Source organism: Camponotus vicinus, unplaced genomic scaffold (assembly GCF_025532165.1).
Source record: "Camponotus vicinus isolate PSW18456_S1 unplaced genomic scaffold, iyCamVici1.0 SCAF_7, whole genome shotgun sequence".
Lineage (NCBI taxonomy): Eukaryota > Metazoa > Arthropoda > Insecta > Hymenoptera > Formicidae > Camponotus > Camponotus vicinus.
The window spans coordinates 7378177-7397033 of NW_028141979.1; the positions used below are offsets into that span (position 1 = coordinate 7378177).

At 26.6% G+C, this 18857-nt stretch overlaps 4 protein-coding genes across 7 annotated transcripts in view; 1 reads left to right on the top strand and 3 right to left on the bottom strand.

Annotated features, from left to right (window-relative positions):
• Nucleotides 1-18857, top strand: part of Pde9 (phosphodiesterase 9) — a 216797-nt gene that overhangs the window by 29130 nt on the left and 168810 nt on the right. The window lies entirely within an intron of this gene.
• LOC145974475 (uncharacterized) lies at nt 2001-8120 on the bottom strand. Its single transcript, XM_083104329.1, has 8 exons — nt 7999-8120; nt 5956-6081; nt 5225-5388; nt 4830-5036; nt 4455-4604; nt 3971-4195; nt 3469-3609; nt 2001-3207 (listed from the first exon to the last, which is right to left on the bottom strand). Exons 3-8 carry the CDS (start codon nt 5307-5309, stop codon nt 3089-3091), a joined length of 927 nt encoding a protein of 308 aa, XP_082960455.1. The 5' UTR covers nt 5310-5388; nt 5956-6081; nt 7999-8120; the 3' UTR covers nt 2001-3088.
• LOC145974476 (uncharacterized) lies at nt 10688-12320 on the bottom strand. The gene is made up of 4 exons (XM_083104330.1): nt 12099-12320; nt 11862-11930; nt 11474-11582; nt 10688-11210 (listed from the first exon to the last, which is right to left on the bottom strand). Exons 1-3 carry the CDS (start codon nt 12292-12294, stop codon nt 11518-11520), a joined length of 330 nt encoding a protein of 109 aa, XP_082960456.1. The 5' UTR covers nt 12295-12320; the 3' UTR covers nt 10688-11210; nt 11474-11517.
• On the bottom strand, nt 12337-16933 carry LOC145975009 (uncharacterized; the record flags this gene model as incomplete). Its single annotated transcript, XM_083105134.1, has 12 exons — nt 16659-16933; nt 15895-16096; nt 15500-15706; nt 15239-15283; nt 14910-15014; nt 14533-14682; nt 14277-14354; nt 13869-14084; nt 13627-13719; nt 13208-13432; nt 12602-12832; nt 12337-12473 (listed from the first exon to the last, which is right to left on the bottom strand). Coding segments are annotated over exons 2-12 (1611 nt in total), but the record flags the coding sequence as incomplete, so codon positions are not given.

Genomic DNA, 18857 nt, shown 5'->3' on the forward strand with positions numbered 1-18857 from the left:
AAAATCCCGTGTGTATATATAATTCCCTAAAATACTTACTTAGAGGATACAACTTATTTTTTACTTAATTTCAAAAAATATAAATAGCCATTTTTTTATATAAATACACATAATGTGTCTGTGAAGCTGGCACGACAATCTACGAATTATAAAAAAATACTAAGAGTTCTGATAGCACTTTTCATAGTTCTATAGTTCCTGATAAAAATTAAAAAGAGTTCCGCATTCCTTATATTAAAAAATCGAAATCGAAAAAATGTCGTGCTAACTTCGCGAATCTAGCACGACACTCTTTCCTCTAAAGTACCAAAACGCGTTGAATATTATTATTTTTAGCAAGAGTTCTCGATAGTTCTGTTCAAGTTCAGCCTATATATGCAATTTCAGATAGATATTTCAAAAATTAATAATTTTTAAACAATTTTTAAGATTCTTGCCCAGCACGATATTCTCTCTCTAAAGTACTAAACCGCGTTGAAAATTATTATTTCTAATAACAGTTCTTGATAGTTCTGCCATAGTTCAGCCTATATATGCAATTTTAGACCGATATTTCAATAATTAATAATTTTTAACGAATTTTTAATGTCCTCGACCAGCACGACACTTAGTAAAAATGTGTCGTGCTGATGATTTTCCGTAGTTTTAACGACAGTTCTCGACAGTTCTATAAAAGTTCTATTCTTTGAAAACGTTATTACGCAGAGTTCCGACCGTTTAATATTTTTTAAACAATTTTTTATTATTATCCAGCACGACACTCTCCCTCTAAAGTACTAAGACGCGTTGAATATTATTATTTTTAGCAAGAGTTCCCGATAGTTCTGCTATAGTTCAGCTTATATATGCAGTTTTAGGTCGATATTTCAATAATTAATAATTTTTTACGAATTTTTAATGTCCTCGACCAGCACGACACTTAGTAAAAATGTGTCGTGTTGATGATTTTCCGTAGTTTTAACGGCAGTTCTCGACAGTTCTATATAAGTTATATCTTTTAGAAACATTTTTACGCAGAGTTCCGACCGATTACTATTTTTTAAATAATTTTTTACAATAACCCAGCACTACACTCTCCCTCTAAAGTACCAAGACACGTTGAATATTATTATTTTTAGTAAGAGTTCCCGATAGTTCTGCTATAGTTCAGCCTATATATGCAGTTTTAGGTCGATATTCCAAAAATTAATAATTTTTTATGAATTTTTAATGTTCTTGACCAGCACGACACTTAGTAAAAATGTGTCGTGCTGATGATTTTCCGTAGTTTTAACGGCAGTTCTCGACAGTTCTATATAAGTTCTATTCTTTAGAAACATTTTTACGCAGAGTTCCGACCTATTACTATTTTTTAAATAATTTTTTACAATAACCCTAGATCATTATAAATTTATTGAAATATTTTATTGTATCTTGATCAAGTTTCGCCTCAATTTAATTTATAATGGAAGCGATGACAATTATATTTTGCACTAATTTTTCAGGGAATATATAAATAAATGTATTAAAACCTCTATTTTTCTTTTTTTTGTTATTTTTAAAAAGATTTCCAACCATATGTTATCCCGAACAAACATGCTCTGCGTGAATCGTTACTAGCGAGTCTGGAGTGTAAATTTTGTTAGTTTCAAATATAAATTCATAGTTTATTCGTTTCCGCAAGTCGTGCGATTCGTCGGGCTTTCGAATTATTTTCCAATTAATTTCATATTTTCAACAGTTGCACACGTTAAGCTAGTTAAATTAATTGTATAGGATTAACAATAAAAGAAGGGAGTTCCTGTTTATTGTTTAAGGAATCGTGTAGGGTATTGGTACAATAAAATGATGAATATATCATGTATAGAGTTATGACAACAATATAGCATGCCTATTAAATTTATTGAATTTATAAAGTTGTATTTTTATAAGGCTTATTGTTTCTATAGCAAAATAAGCGAGATATACACGATATACATATAAATTTATCATAAAAATCAAACTCCATAAGAATGGGTTTTAGAAATTATTATTTTTAAGAACATGTGCGTATATATATTAATTTATAAAAATTGTTTTCGAATCAATAACTGCGATATATTTGAATGAATTCTTTATTTTTTTATTGTAACGTATTTTTTTTCTTTAATTAATATTGCGTGGTCTCTTAAATCGCTAAAAATATTCATAAAATGGTATTACTAAGTTACTTTTAGACACAGTTTTTGTTGGAGGTAAAAGCTAAGTAGAAAGATTATAAAATAATAAAAAATAATTATAAAATAACATAATAATACAATAATCAATACACATTAATAAAATTGATGATGAAAATATTATAATTAATTGATAGATGAAATAACAATTAAATCAATTCAGGAATTTTATAATAATACGAATTCCTTTCTGTCGCATAACCTTACCATACAGTATACAAAATATTTCTAAATTTTTTTTTGTGAACACGATGTAAATTTGAATCTCTAAAGTAGAAATATCTGTAATATTAGTTGGCAAAAATAATAGGAAATAATTTTTTTTAAATATTATATATAAAATAACTTTTTAAGAATTTTGATGTGAACAAATGAAATTAATCATTGTAATGATCTTTCTTCGTATTAAAGTAATGCGTAATTACATTTAAGTTCAACATAACAAATTTCAGTTTTTCTTTACATCGTGTATCACATATATTATACTAATTGCATATATTTATAAATTTATACTAGTTGCATAGATATATTTATAAATTTATACTAATTGCATAGATATATTGATAAATTTATACTAATTGCATAAATTTATAAATTTATACAAATTGCATAGATTTATAAATTTATACTAATTGCATAGATATGTTTATAATATAACATCTTAATGACAAAATCGGAGATCTCTCTTTTAAATTAAACGAACTTAAAATTTTTTCAAAGGAAATTATTGATTATAACAATATTAGATAAATGAGATTAAAGTAAATGAATAAAGAAACGAAACCACACACACAAATAAAAAATCAAATATTGTCTCTATTATAAGAGATGTAAGTCGAATTTATATATGATGTGTAAATAAAGGGTTAATTCATCAAACTTTAGGCAAAGTGTTAAAGAAGGCAATCATCTTCTAGATGTATACTGTAATCTAGTATCGATTCTACTGGTGCTTGACATATGCTACAATTAAATGTCGTGGTACCCTGCCTTTCCCTATTAAACCTTAGTCCTACAAAAAATAATTTTTTAAAATTAATGCCATTACAAGTATAATATCTTTTATGATATCAGTACACTTTAAAAATAAAATTCAAATATAAAAATTTCAAGCTAAATCGACGAAAGAAACAGTAATCTATAAATGGTATTTTAACGAAACATATATGCTTAATATTATTTTCACTGCTAATGAATTTCAATAATATAACGTTGTATATTTCGCTCTTTTGTACTAGATCTTTTTTGGTAAAATATACATCTTTTCACTTACTCATTTTGTTTTGTATGATCTCATTTATTAAAATTGATTTTATTTTGTTCCGTTTTTCATTGATTTCTTTTATTTTTTTGTAGACGTATGTATTTTCACTTGTCTCTTTTATTTCTTTGGTTGCTTCTATATTTTTTCCAACTGAATTGAAAAAAGCGAGAAATGAAAAATAGTTTATAAAATTTATTTTATCAAAACGCAAATATACACATACTTAACATTATTTTTAATGCTAACAAATGTTATTTCCATAACATTGTATGTACATTTCGCTCTTTTATATATTACCTAGATCTTTCTGTGCAAAAACTACTAATACTAATTAGAAGTGGAAGTTCATTTGAGAAATATAAGCTGTATAATTTATTTTGATGAAATTCATACATACATATTTAATGTTATTTTTAATGCAAATGAATATTAATTCTATAATGTTGTATGTGCATTTCTCTTCTCTATATACCTGGATCTTTCTTTGCAGAAATATATTTCTTTTACTTACCTTGGGGATTCTTATATACGTCGTCCTCTTCATCTTCTTCGTGCTTTTTATCTTCTATATCTTTACTCATCTGGTCTATTTTTTTGTCCGTTTTTGTCCTTTCACTCACGATCGTTATTTTTTTTATAGCTCCTGTATATTTTCTCGTTTTTTCTGTTTCTTGAGTCTCCTCTATATTTTCTTTTACTTTCTCTATTTGTTTAGTTGCTTTTATATTTTCCTCGACTGAATAGAAAGAGGAGGGAAATTGAGAAAAAATATTTATAAAATTTATTTTTACAAAGCACTTATACACATACTTAATGTTATTTTCATTGCTAATGAATGTTAATACATACATACACACTATATAATGTTATTCTTAATATAAACGAACATTTCTATAATTAATTCTATAATTCTACAATTATATGTTATATATTTTGGTCTTCCATATACCTGTGTGGATCTTTTTTTGCAAAAATATATGTATATTTTTTGTTACCTTTAAACTTTTTCTCTTCCTCGTCGTCCATTACATCTTCCTCATCTTCCTCCTCTTCATCTTCTTTATCCATCATTTCTATGATCGCTTTTATGTCTACTCTCTTATCAATTCTTACCGCCATTTCTTTCATCTCAATTATATTTTTTCCTGTTGAATGGAAAAAAGAAAGATTAGGAACAATTATCTATAAAATTTATCTTAACAAAACACATGTACACAGTTATACAATTTTAATGTTATTTTTAATGGAAACGAATATTAATTCTATAATCTTGTATGTATATATTTCGCTCTTCTATACTTGTGTGTGTGCGTGTGTGTGTATATGTATGTGTGGATCTTGCTTTGCAAAAATATTTTCTTGTTACTTACCTTCGTCGTCCTCATCTTCTTCGTACTTTTTATCTTCTGTTCTCTCTCCACTCATCTTCGGTATTTTTTTGCTCGTCTCTGTATTTTCGCTCATTTTCTCAGTCTTTATGTCCACTTGTGTACTCTTACTCATCGCTTTTGTTTCTTTGACCGCTTCCACATTTTCTTCCATCTTCTCTATTTCTTGGCCCTCTTTTACATCTTCTCCTATTGAATCAAAGGAAGAGAGAAATTAAGAACAATTATCTATAAAATTTATCTTAACAAAACACATGCACACATGCTTAATATTATTTTTAATGCTAACAAATATTAATGCCTTAATATTGTATGTACAGTTTGTTCTTCTTATATCTAGATTTTTGTTTTTAAAAATATATATTTATTTTACTTACTTGCATCTTCTTTATTTTTTTTTCCCGCTTCTACATCTTTGCTCATCCTCTCTATTTCTTTATCCGTTTTTGTATTTTTACTCATCGTGTTTATTTTCTTTAATTGTATATTTTTGCTTTTTGTTAATTATTTTTAATTAGAATTTTTTTGTCAAAATCTGATTCTATAAATGGAAGCAAAATTACATAAATATTGACAAACGTTCCGAATTATACATTAACTTTTTTATGATAAAGTCAAGTGACCGATTCCTTTCGGTATGTATAGCTTTTATAAATGAAAAGTTATTGTGTATATAACCAAGTGATATATTAACATTTTCTTTTTATGGACAGTTGAATTTATTGAAGGTATTTACATTTTTTTATGGTTAAAATTTAATTTATTGAAAGTAGATTCTTGTTGATCACAATTTATTGAAAGTAGATATGATTATCTTTTGATATTTGGAGTTTAAAAGATAAAGGAGAGCTATAATTTTATATTATTTTCACTTAAAATCTCACGCGGAATCGCACTTCATGTTCATATTGTCTTCTATTATTTCGTTGATTAATTAAAAATTTTTCTTTATGTGTTACATACGTTATAAAATTCGATAAACTTCAAGCTTTGTTTAACTTTGAAATTTTTTAATTAAATGAAATTAAATATTGATAAAAATATTACGAATATAGAGTATAAATTATATGTAAATTATGTAAGATATAAAAATATATAATATTCTCACATTTCTCCTTTTTGAAACTCGTCTCTTTGTCTGTTACCTCTGTTAACACACGACTTTCGATACGTGTAACGTGTCGCTTCTCACTCGCAATTGCCAGTAACTGCCTTTCGTCACATTATCCACACGCTTTGGAGCAAATAGATATACGTAGATATAAGAAAATATTGACCTCAAGTGTTTGTGTTTATAACTTCTCTCTAACCGTCGTTTCTCTCTAACGGTCGTTTAAACTATCTCTCCAAGATATTTTTACAATTCACAAATTATAAATATTAATATCCATTAAAATAAAATGAAAATAGAAATGTACTTTTAGAAAAAAATTTGAACAGACATTACACAGAATAGGAAATATAGATATTTTATAGAAATCTATTGAAAAAATTTAAACATTATTAGTAATTTAATATTATGTGTATTAATATGTATGAAAAAGATGGAGGAAAATTAATTGTTTATTTAATACCCATATTTATAAAATATAATTTATATATATTTTTCACTTGAAAGTTTTAGCGTTTGTTTTAGCATTTATAGCAATAATAAACTAATTTTTTGACGCTTTCAAATTTACACGAGATAGCCCAAATATTCCAGAATTTTTTCGTTATCATTTTTATATACAAGATTGCGTCGTTTCGATGTTGCATATGTTGTGTGATGAAATAATTGATTGGCGTTTTCATCAAATTGCCAGTAAGCTTATAAAATACTTCTATAAAGTAGCTCCCTTTTATGAAAACTAACAATGTTAATGTTAAAATATATTTATTAGTGACTTTATGAATTCTCGAATTAGTGAGGAAAAGAAGCAATTGTGTAAGATTAATTGTTGATACATAATTAGCCTTAAATTATTTGATAGACATGACTTTATTTGACGTTGGTGAAGGGGGAGGGCAGCTTAATAAGGATCAAATTATTCTGTACAATTTTATAAAACTGTATTTGTGCGTAGAAAGAGCAAATAACTCAATTGCTCATTTTGTAAATTTAAAAGAAATTCGAAACACATAAAATTGCATACCATAATAAATATCTCTATATTATATTCTGATAATAAAATCCCGTGTGTATATATAATTCCCTAAAATACTTACTTAGAGGATATAACTTATTTTTTACTTAATTTCAAAAAAATATAAATAGCCATTTTTTTATATAAATATATATAATTATATAAATTTTTTATATAAGCAAGCTTTTATGCATAATATTTAAATTGGATTAATAATTTCGATTCTATCTTCATTAATGTATATCTCTTAAATAATATAATGCGTCGTCTACAATGAGATTTTAAGGAGACTTAAGGCGTAAGATTTAAGAAATTGACCAATCACAGTCGAGTATTCTCTTAATACTTGACTGTGATTGGTCAATTTCTTAAGTCTTACGCCTTAAGTCTCCTTAAAATCTCATTGTAGACGACGCTTAATGCGTATGTAAGATAACTCACATAATATATGCACTTTTATGAATAACTTGGTTTGTCGAAAAATAGTAAGAATTGTATATAAATACATTCTTCAAATTGTATATAAGTATTATATATTTCTTAAATTTTTATTAATTAAATAAGTAATATATTTTATAAACATTTTTTACATATAATTCTTGTTATTTTTTTAATGAACTAAGTTATTTGTAAAGATATTTATTTTATATGAATTTTCTCTCTCTTATATACGCAACAGTGATAAGAACATGGGGTACCCATTAAACACAAAGCAATACAATAATATAACGTTAATGTTATAATTTTCCATTTAACAATATCTAATTATTGCATATTACATGGCAATTACATTGCTCAATGGAAATTATAACATTAATGCACAGACTTCTATATAGGTCGTTAATATCGCTATAATATATCGTTAAATATTTAATAAATCCCCATTATAATGGTGCACCATAAATGGGTGCCATAACTCCACGTGTAACATCGCTGGGCTAGTATAATGTATGGAAATCTATGCATTAATGTTATATTATCGTTGATTGGTTAATTTGCTTATAGTACTAAATTACTATACGAACCATCACACAGGAACGATTACAGAGAGAACTGCTACACTTTTTGTGTTAAGACTTCACAAATGCGTGCATGCTTTAAAAATATTTCGTCAAAAATGTGCTGCGCACACTACTAATATTCTCGAATACTGTTAGGGTGATCTTTCGCCAAATAACTCAACCAAGAGTACTACTATTACATTTACACCACATTTATATGTGTTGTATACGTGTATATATGTATGTAGTGCGCACTAGGGATGTTAAATATCGAATCAATTTGCTTGTCGATACTATCGATAGTTTTGAAGAGCCTTGTCGATTTTATCGACAAATATCGATAGTTTTATGAATTGTTTATGTTTATTTTTTTTGAACTTTAGGTTCTCTAGATTGCAAATAGTTTTAAAATTAAACAAAAACTAGTTATAAGTATTATAAACAGGCTCTAAGAAGACTATAAGTATTATAAAAGACAAATTATAGGAGACACATTATAATTACCGTCAAAGGCCGCGTTCAGAAATCCCCCCAGTGGGGTAGAGTGATATTTAACCTATCAATCGAGATCGAGAAATGTTTATTCCTTTTGTCCTGATTGATCGATTTGATGTTACTTTACCCTGCGGGTAAGATTTCTGAACGTAGCCAAATGTGATGAATTTTATATTGGTTATTATTATGGAAGGTACTTATATTATAAACCTGGGGCCCGATTCTTATCCATATGAAAACTATCGATAGTTATTGATAGATTATTTTCCTTGTCGCTTTTCCTATCGACTGTTAATGCTTATTGATAGTATCGATAAATATCGATAAACTTTGCATCCCTAGTGCGCACAACACTACTTTATGCATGTGTTTATGTAGAGACAGAGAAAGATTATTCTATCTCGTTTTGACCAGATAGTTTTTGCTCCGTGTCTCGAAGTGAATAGAATGGGGATGAGATGAAGATTATCTGCTGTGATGGGACTCGAAACCTTCCGGTGGTATCGCACGCATTCGTTGATTCCCATTTTTCGGGACGCCTCGTGTATTAGTATAAGCTATCGTTATTCAACGATGGACTCGACGTAATAGCGTAGGTGATAAATTAGATGGCTGTAATGCAAATTGCGCCAGGCGGTTTTCTATGAATGAACGCGCACGTATTGCACGTTGAGCTTTAATTTACTCGCGAGCGAATTTACTTGCGAAAGATAAGGAGGAGAGGAGGGGAATGGTGCTTTATGACGATTGCATCTAGCGAAGGAGATGATGTGTGTGTGTATGTGTGTATGTGGGAGGTCACAATATTTTTCCTGCGTTATATGGATGTCCGTCGCTTATCGAACGCCTTTGTTATTGCAAAAGTCGACAATGGGCGCTTATAGTATATAATGCATGAGCGCAGAGTTGCTATCCTTTTTCATTAGATCACTATATATTTATTGAAATATTTGATTGTATCTTGAACAAGTTTTGCCTCAATTTAATTTATAATGGAAGCGATGACAATTATATTTTGCACTAATTTTTTAGGTAATATATAAATAAATGTATTAAAATTTCTACTTTTCTTTTTTTTGTTATTTTTGAAAAGATTTCCAACCATATATTATCCCGAACAAACATGTTCTGCGTGAATCGTTAATAGCGAGTCTGGAGTATTAATTCTGTTGGTTTCAAATATAAATTCGTAGGTTATTCCGCAAGTCGTGCGATTCGTCGGGCTTTCGAATTATTTTCCAATTAATTTCATATTTTCAACAGTTGCACACGTTAAGCTAGTTAAATTAATTGTATAGGATTAACAATAAAAGAAGGGAGTTGCTGTTTATTGTTTAAGGAGTCGAGTAGGGTATTGGTAGAATGAAATGATAAATATATCATGTATAGAGTTGTGACGACAATATAGCATGCCTATTAAATTTATTGAATATATAAAGCTGTATTTTTTTTATAAGGCTTATTGTTTCTATGGCAACATAAGCGAGATATACATGATATATATATAAATTTATCATAAAAATCAAACTCCATAAGATTTTAAAAATTATTATTTCTAAGAATATGTGCGTATATATATTAATTTATAAAGATTGTTTTCGAATCAATAATTGCGATATATATGAATGAATTCTTAATTTTTTTATTGTAAAGTATTTTTTTTCTTTAATTGATATTGCGTGGTCTCTTAAATTGCTAAAAATATTCACAAAATGTTATTATAAGAAGAAAAGCTAAGTTACGTTTAGACACAGTTTTTATTGGAGGTAAAAGCTAAGTAGAAATATTACAAAATAATAAAAAATAATTATAAAGTAACATAATAATATAATAATCAACACACATTAATAAAATTGATGACGAAAATATTATAATTAATAGATAGATGAAAAGAAAATTAAGTCAATTCAGGAGTTTTATAAGAATTCCTTTCTGTCGCATAACCTTACCATACAGTATACAAAATATTTCTAAATTTTTTTTCTGAACACGATGTAAATTTGCATCTCTAAAGTAGAAATATCTGTAATATTAGTTGGCAAAAATAATAGAAAATAATTTTTTTTAAATATTATATATAAAATAATTTTTTAAGAATTTTGATGTAAACAAGTGAAATTAATTGTAATGATCTTTCTTCGTAATGAAGTAATGCGTAATTACATTTAAGTTCAACATAAGAAATATCTGTTTTTCTTTACATCGTGTATTACATATATTATACTAATTGCATAGATTTATAAATTTATACTAGTTGCATAGATATATTTATAAATTTATACTAATTGCATAGATATATTGATAAATTTATACTAATTGCATAGATTTATAAATTTATACAAATTGCATAGATTTATAAATTTATACTAATTGCATAGATATATTTATAATATAAAATCTTAATGACAAAATCGGAGATCTCTCTTTTAAATTAAACGAACTTAAAATTTTTTCGAAGGAAATTATTGATTATAACAATATTAGATAAATGAGATTAAAGTAAATGAATAGAGAAACGAAACCACACACACAAATAAAAAATCAAATATTGTCTCTATTATAAGAGATGTAAGTCGAATTTATATATGATGTGTAAATAAAGGGTTAATTCATTGTACTTTAAAGAAAGCGTTCAGGATGGCACCATTTTAGATGTACATCGTACTCTGATAACGATTCTATTGCTCGACATATGCTACAATTAAATCTCGCGGTACGCTCCTGCATTTCCTTAAACAGTCCTGCAAAAAATAATTTTTTAAAATTAATGCCATTACAAGTATAATATTTTTTATGATATTAGTACACTTTAAAAATAAAATTCAAATATAAAAATTTCAAGCTAAATCGAAGAAAGGAACAGTAATATATAAATCTGTTATTTTAACGAAACATATATGCTTAATATTATTTTTAATGCTAACGAATTTTAATAATATAACGTTGTATATTTCGCTCTTTTTCACTAAATCTTTTTCTATGAAACATACATCTTTTCACTTACTTATATTTTTTTATGATCTCATTATTCATCCTGTTTATTCTGCTCTATTCTGCATTTTTATCCTTCTCTATTATTGACGCTTCATTTGTATTTACACTCATTTTTCCAGCTGAATTAAAAAAAAGAAAGAAATTGAGAATATTAATCTAAAATTTATTCTAACAAAAGATATATTTAACATTATTTTTAATGCTAATGAATGTAATTTTGAAGGAGGAGTGCAAGTTAGAAATAATCATAAAATTTATCTTGATGAAATATATGCACATATACTTTTGTTAGTGTTTTTTTTTAATGCAAACGAATATTTTTTCCATAATGTTGAATGTATGTACATTTTATTTTTCTATACCTGTTAATTGCAATAACATATATTTTTCCTACTTACCCGTTAAACCTTCTTTTTCTACATTTTCTCGTTCAGAATCGATCAAAGCGGAAAATTTGGAATAGTAATCTGTAAAATTTATTTTGATGTACATATATACATGCACATATACTTAATGTTATTTTTAATGTAAACGTTTAATGCAAACATTAATTTTATAATGTTGTATGTACATTTCGTTTTTTCGGTGCTTATTTCTTTCCAAAATAAATAGAAAAGTAATTTGTTTTTACTTACCTTCGACGCTTTTATCTTCTTTGTACATTTCTATAGATTTTCTCAAATTCTCTAAGAGACATAGTTTTTTGATCACTTTTGTATTTCCACTAATTTCTTTTATTTTTTTATCCGCTTTTTTGTTCTTTTTATCTTCTGTATCTGTAATTGTTATCTCCAATATTGTTTTGTTCGTTTCTAATATTGTTTTGTTCATTTTTATAATTTCATTAAATATCTTCTTTATTTCATTAAATATCTTTTTGTCCATTTCGATATTTTCACTCATATTTACTATTTCTTTGGCCGCTTCTATATTTTTTTTCTCCTCTTTGCCTCCTGTTGTAATTTCCCCGGCTAAATCGGAAGAAAAGAACAATTGTCTATCAAATTTATCTTAAACAAAACACATGTACACATAACGTTATTTTTAATGCAAACAAATATTAATTCTATAATATTGCATGCACATTTCGCTCTTCTATACCTGGATCTGTTAAAAAAAATATATTTTTATTACTTACCTTTGAAGTCTTTATCGCATTTGTGTGTCGTCGCTTCTTGTTTGCTCGTATTCTCTAAAATTGACATTATTTTGCTCAGTTTTTCAGTTATTTCTTCTATTTTTTTGTTCTGTTTTTCACTGATTTCTTCTATTTTTTTCTGTTTTTCATTGATTTCTTCTATTTTTTTGTCGATGTTTGTATTTTCACTTGTCTTTATTGTTTCTTTGATTGCATCTATATTTTTTCCAACTGAATTGAGAAAAGCGAGAAATGAAAAATAGTTTATAAAATTTATTTTAACAAAACGCGAATATACACATACTTAACATTATTTTTAATGCTAACAAATGTTATTTCCATAACATTGTATGTACATTTCGCTCTTTTATTACCTAGATTTTATATATTACCTAGATCTTTCTGTGCAAAAACTACTAATACTAATTTGAAGTGGAAGTTCATTTGAGAAATATAAGCTGTACAATTTATTTTGATGAAATTCATACATACAAATTTAATGTTATTTTTAATGCAAATGAATATTAATTCTATAATGTTGTATGTGCATTTCTCTTCTCTATATACCTGGATCTTTCTTTGCAGAAATATATTTCTTTTACTTACCTTGGGGATTCTTATATACGTCGTCCTCTTCATCTTCTTCGTGCTTTTTATCTTCTATATCTTTACTCATCTGGTCTATTTTTTTGTCCGTTTTTGTCTTTTCACTCACTATCTTTATTTTTTTGATCGCTCCTGTATATTTTCTCGTTTTTTCTGTTTCTTGAGTCCCCTCTATATTTTCTTTTACTTTCTCTATTTGTTTGGTTGCTTTTATATTTTCCTCGGCTGAATAGAAAGAGAGGGAAAATTGAGAAAAAAATATTTATAAAATTTACTTTTACGAAACCCTTATACATACACTTAATGTTATTTTTATTGCTAACGTATGTTAATTCTATAATATCGTATGTACATTTCGCTTTTTTATATGTATATATTTAGATATTTCTATGTAAAAATGTGTATATTTTTGTACTTACTTTTGTCTTTTTCATTTTTTTTCATTTTTATTTCGTCCAATTTTCTCTTGTCTTGTGCGAAGTCTCTGCACAAGTACACATATCGAACGGAATCTACAAAATTTAATTTGAGAAATTTACATGCATACGTACTTAATAATTTATTTTTAATACAAAACGAATATTGATTCTATAATGTTGCATTCATATTTCGCTCTTCTATACCTGAATCTTTGCAAAAATATATAATTTTTATTATTTACCCTGAAAGTTTTCTTCATATTTGTAGTTTTTCATATTTGTCGTTTCTCTCTTCCGCATTACAATTTTTTCCATTTCATGTAAAATAGTTAATGCTCTCCTCCATTTTTTATTTTTAAACAATTCTTTCTTTTTTGTATCCATTTTATATTTCTTAATCAGTTCTTCGATTTTTGTATCTTCACTTTCTATTTCTTCGGCTTCTATATTTTCTCCGGCTAAATCGAAAGAAAAGAGAGAAATAAAAAACTGTTATTTATAAAATTTGTTTTTACAAAATACTTATACACATCTTTAATGTTATTTTTATTGCTAACGAATATTAATTTTATAATATTGTATATTTCGCTCTTCCACCTTATTATACTTTAAATCTTTATGTGCAAAAGTATATATTTTTTTTTACTTACTTTTGTCTTCTTTAGTTTCTTTGTCCGGTTTTACACCTACTTTTTCTATCTCAAGCTCGAATAATTCAGAAATATAAGCTACAAAATTTATTTTGATGAAATACATACATACATACTTTATATAATGTTATTCTTAATACAAACGAACATTTCTATAATTAATTCTATAATTCTACAGTTGTATGTTATATATTTTGGTCTTCCATATACCTGTGTGGATCCTTCTTTGCAAAAATATATGTATATTTTTTGTTACCTTTAAACTTTTTCTCTTCCTCGTCGTCCATTTCATCTTCCTCATCTTCCTCCTCTTCATCTTCTTTATCCATCATTTCTATGATCGCTTTTATGTCTACTCTCTTATCAATTCTTAGCGGCATTTCTTTCGTCTCAATTATATTTTCTCCTGTTGAATGGAAAAAAGAAAGATTAGGAACAATTATCTATAAAATTTATCTTAACAAAACACATGTACACATTTATACAATTTTAATGTTATTTTTCATGCAAACGAATATTAATTCTATAATTTTGTATGTATATATTTCGCTCTTTTATACTTGTGTGCGTGCGTGCGTGTGTGTGCATGTGTATGTGCGGATCTTGCTTTGCAAAAATATTTTTTTTACTTACCTTCGTCCTGCTCGTCATTTTTATCCTCTTTATCTCCCTCGTACATTTTATTTTCTGTATCTTTATTCGCCTTCTCTGTTCCTTCGCACTCTTTTATTTTTTCTCCTGTTGAATTGAAAAAAGAGAGAAATTAGGTACAAAATTATCTATAACATTTATCTTTACAAAACACATGTACACATACTTATTATTAACGAATATTAATTCCATAATATGTATATATATTTCGCTTTTTTTATATATGCCAAATATCTTTTTATGCAAAAACATATATATATATATATATATATATATATATATATATATATATATATATATATATTACTTACTTTTCTCTTCTCCATTTTCCTTGTCCGATTCTATATTTTCTGGTACTAACACGAAATGGCAACACAATTCAGAAATGTAAACTATAAAATTTATTTTGATGAGACACACATACACACATACTTAATGCTATCTTTGATGGGAACAGATATTAATTCTATAATGTTGTATGTACATTTCGTCCTTCTATACTTGTGTGTGTGCGTGTGTGTGTATATGTATGTGTGGATCATGCTTTGCAAAAATATTTTCTTGTTACTTACCTTCGTCGTCCTCATCTTCTTCGTACATTTTATCTTCTGTTCTCTCTCCACTCATCTTCGGTACTTTTTTGCTCCTCTCTGTATTTTCGCTCATTTTTTCAATGTTTATGACCACTTGTGTACTCTTACTTATCGCTTTTGTTTCTTTGACCGCTTCCACATTTTCTTTCATCTTCTCTATTTCTTGGCCCTCTTTTACATCTTCTCCTATTGAATCAAAGGAAGAGAGAAATTCAGAACAATTATCTATAAAATTTATCTTAACAAAACACATGCACACATACTTAATATTATTTTTAATGCTAACAAATATTAATGCCGTAATATTGTATGTACAGTTTGTTCTTCTTATATCTAGATTTTTGTTTTCAAAAATATATATTTATTTTACTTACTTGCGTCTTCTTTATTTGTTTCTCCCGCTCCTATATTTTCGCTTATCCTCCCTATTTCTCCTTCTGCTCCTATATTTTCACTCGTCTTTTCTATTTCTTTATCCGTTTTTGTATTTTTACTCATCGTGTCTATTTTCTTTAATTATATATTTTTCTGTTTTGTTAATTATTTTAATTAGATTTTTTTTGCCAAAATCTGATTCTGTAAATAGGAGCCAAATTACTTAAATATTGACAAAGTCCGTTCCGAATTATACATTAACTTTTTTATGATGAAGTCAAGTGACCGATTCTTTTCGATATGTATAGCTTTTATAAACAAAAAGTTATTGTGTATATAATCAAGTGATATATTAACATTTTCTTTTTACTGAAAGTTTAATTTATTGAAAGTATTTACATTTTTTTATGGTTAAAATTTAATTGATTGAAAGTAGATTCTTGTTGATGTATGATTATCTTTTGAAACACGAGTGATATTTGGAGTTTAAAAGATAAAGGAGAGCTATAATTTTATATTATTTTCACTTAAAACCTCACGCGTAATCGCAGTTCATGTTCATATTGCCTTCTATTATTTCGTTGATTAATTAAAAATTTTTCTTTATGTGTTACATACGTTATAAAATTCGATAAACTTCAAGCTTTATTTAACATTGAAATTTTTTAATTAAATGTAATTAAATATTGATAAAAATATTACGAATATAGAGTATAAATTATATGTAAATTATGTAAGAGATAAAAATATATAATATTCTCACATTTCTCCTTTTTGAAACTCGTCTCTTTGTCTGTTACCTCTGTTAATACACGACTTTCGATACGTGTAACGTGTCGCTTCTCACTCGCAACTGCCAGTAACTGTCTTTCGTCACATTATCCACACGCTTTGGGGCAAATAGATATACGTAGATACAAGAAAATATTGACCTCAAGTGTTTGTGTTTATAACTTCTCTCTAACTGTCGTTTCTCTCTAACCGTCGTTTAAACTATCTCTCCAAGATATTTTTACAATTCACAAATTATAAATATTAATATCTATTAAAATAAAGTGAAAATAGAAATGTACTTTTAGAAAAAAATTTGAACAGACATTACACAGAATAGGAAATATAGATATTTTATAGAAATCTATTGAAAAAATTTAAACATTATTAGTAATTTAATATTATGTGTATTAATATGTATGAAAAAGATGGAGGAAAATTAATTGTTTATTTAATACCCGTATTTATAAAATATAATTTATATATATTTTTCACTTGAAAGTTTTAGCGTTTGTTTTAGCATTTATAGCAATAATAAACTAATTTTTTGACGCTTTCAAATTTACACGAGATAGCCCAAATATTCCAGAATTTTTTCGTTATCATTCTTATATACAAGATTGCGTCGTTTCGATGTTGCATATGTTGTGTAGTGAAATAATTGATTGGCGTTTTCATCAAATTGCCAGTATGCTTATAAAATACTTCTATAAAGTAGCTCCCTTTTATGAAAACTAACAATGTTAATGTTAAAATATATTTATTAGTGACTTTATGAATTCTCGAATTACATTAGTGAGGAAAAGAAGCAATTGTGTAAGATTAATTGTTGATACATAATTAGCCTTAAATTATTTGATAGACATGACTTTATTTGACGTTGGTGAAGTGGGAGGGCAGCTTAATAAGGATCAAATTATTCTGTACAATTTTATAAAACTGTATTTGTGCGTAGAAAGAGCAAATAACTCAATTGCTCATTTTGTAAATTTAAAAGAAATTCGAAACACATAAAATTGCATACCATAATAAATATCTCTATATTATATTCTGATAATAAAATCCCGTGTGTATATATAATTCCCTAAAATACTTACTTAGAGGATATAACTTATTTTTTACTTAATTTCAAAAAAATATAAATAGCCATTTTTTTATATAAATATATATAATTATATAAATTTTTTATATAAGCAAGCTTTTATGCATAATATTTAAATTGGATTAATAATTTCGATTCTATCTTCATTAATGTATATCTCTTAAATAATATAATGCGTCGTCTACAATGAGATTTTAAGGAGACTTAAGTCTTACGCCTTAAGTCTCCTTAAAATCTCATTGTAGACGACGCTTAATGCGTATGTAAGATAACTCACATAATATATGCACTTTTATGAATAACTTGGTTTGTCGAAAAATAGTAAGAATTGTATATAAATACATTCTTTAAATTGTATATAAGTATTATATATTTCTTAAATTTTTATTAATTAAATAAGTAATATATTTTATAAACATTTTTTACATATAATTCTTGTTATTTTTTTAATGAACTAAGTTATTTGTAAAGATATGTATTTTATATGAATTTTCTCTCTCTTATATACGCAACAGTGAGAAGAACATGGGGTACCCATTAAACACAAAGCAATACAATAATATAACGTTAATGTTATAATTTTCCATTTAACAATATGTAATTATTGCATATTACATTGCAATTACATTGCTCAATGGAAATTATAACATTAATGCACAGACTTCTATATAGATCGTTAATATCGCTATAATATATCGTTAAATATATAATAAATCCCCATTATAATGGTGCACCATAAATGGGTGCCATAACTCCACGTGTAACATCGCTGGGCTAGTATAATGTATGGAAATCTATGCATTAATGTTATATTATCGTTGATTGGTTAATTTGCTTATAGTACTAAATTACTATACGAACCATCACACTGGAACGATTACAGAAAGAACTGCTACACTTTTTGTGTTAAGACTTCACAAATTCGTGCATGCTTTAAAAATATTTCGTCAAAAATGTGCTGCGCACACTACTAATATTCTCGAATACTGTTAGGGTGATCTTTCGCCAAATAACTCAACCAAGAGTACTACTATTACATTTACACCACATTTATATGTGTTGTATACGTGTATATATGTATGTAGTGCG

What these genes read in the sequence shown, in the direction of transcription:
- LOC145974476 (XM_083104330.1), bottom strand. Translation starts at nt 12,294, where the DNA reads ATGAACAAAACAATATTAGAAACGAACAAAACAATATTGGAGATAACA. An exon ending in AGAAGATAAAAGCGTCGAAG is followed by an intron (nt 11,931 to 12,098) that starts GTAAGTAAAAAC and finishes TAAATTTTACAG; the next exon opens with ATTACTATTCCAAATTTTCC. An exon ending in AGAAAAAGAAGGTTTAACGG is followed by an intron (nt 11,583 to 11,861) that starts GTAAGTAGGAAA and finishes TTTTTAATTCAG; the next exon opens with CTGGAAAAATGAGTGTAAAT.
- LOC145974475 (XM_083104329.1), bottom strand. Translation starts at nt 5,309, where the DNA reads ATGAGTAAAAATACAAAAACGGATAAAGAAATAGAGAGGATGAGCAAA. An exon ending in AGAAGATGAGGACGACGAAG is followed by an intron (nt 4,605 to 4,829) that starts GTAAGTAACAAG and finishes TCCATTCAACAG; the next exon opens with GAAAAAATATAATTGAGATG. An exon ending in CGTATATAAGAATCCCCAAG is followed by an intron (nt 3,610 to 3,970) that starts GTAAGTAAAAGA and finishes TTTTCAATTCAG; the next exon opens with TTGGAAAAAATATAGAAGCA.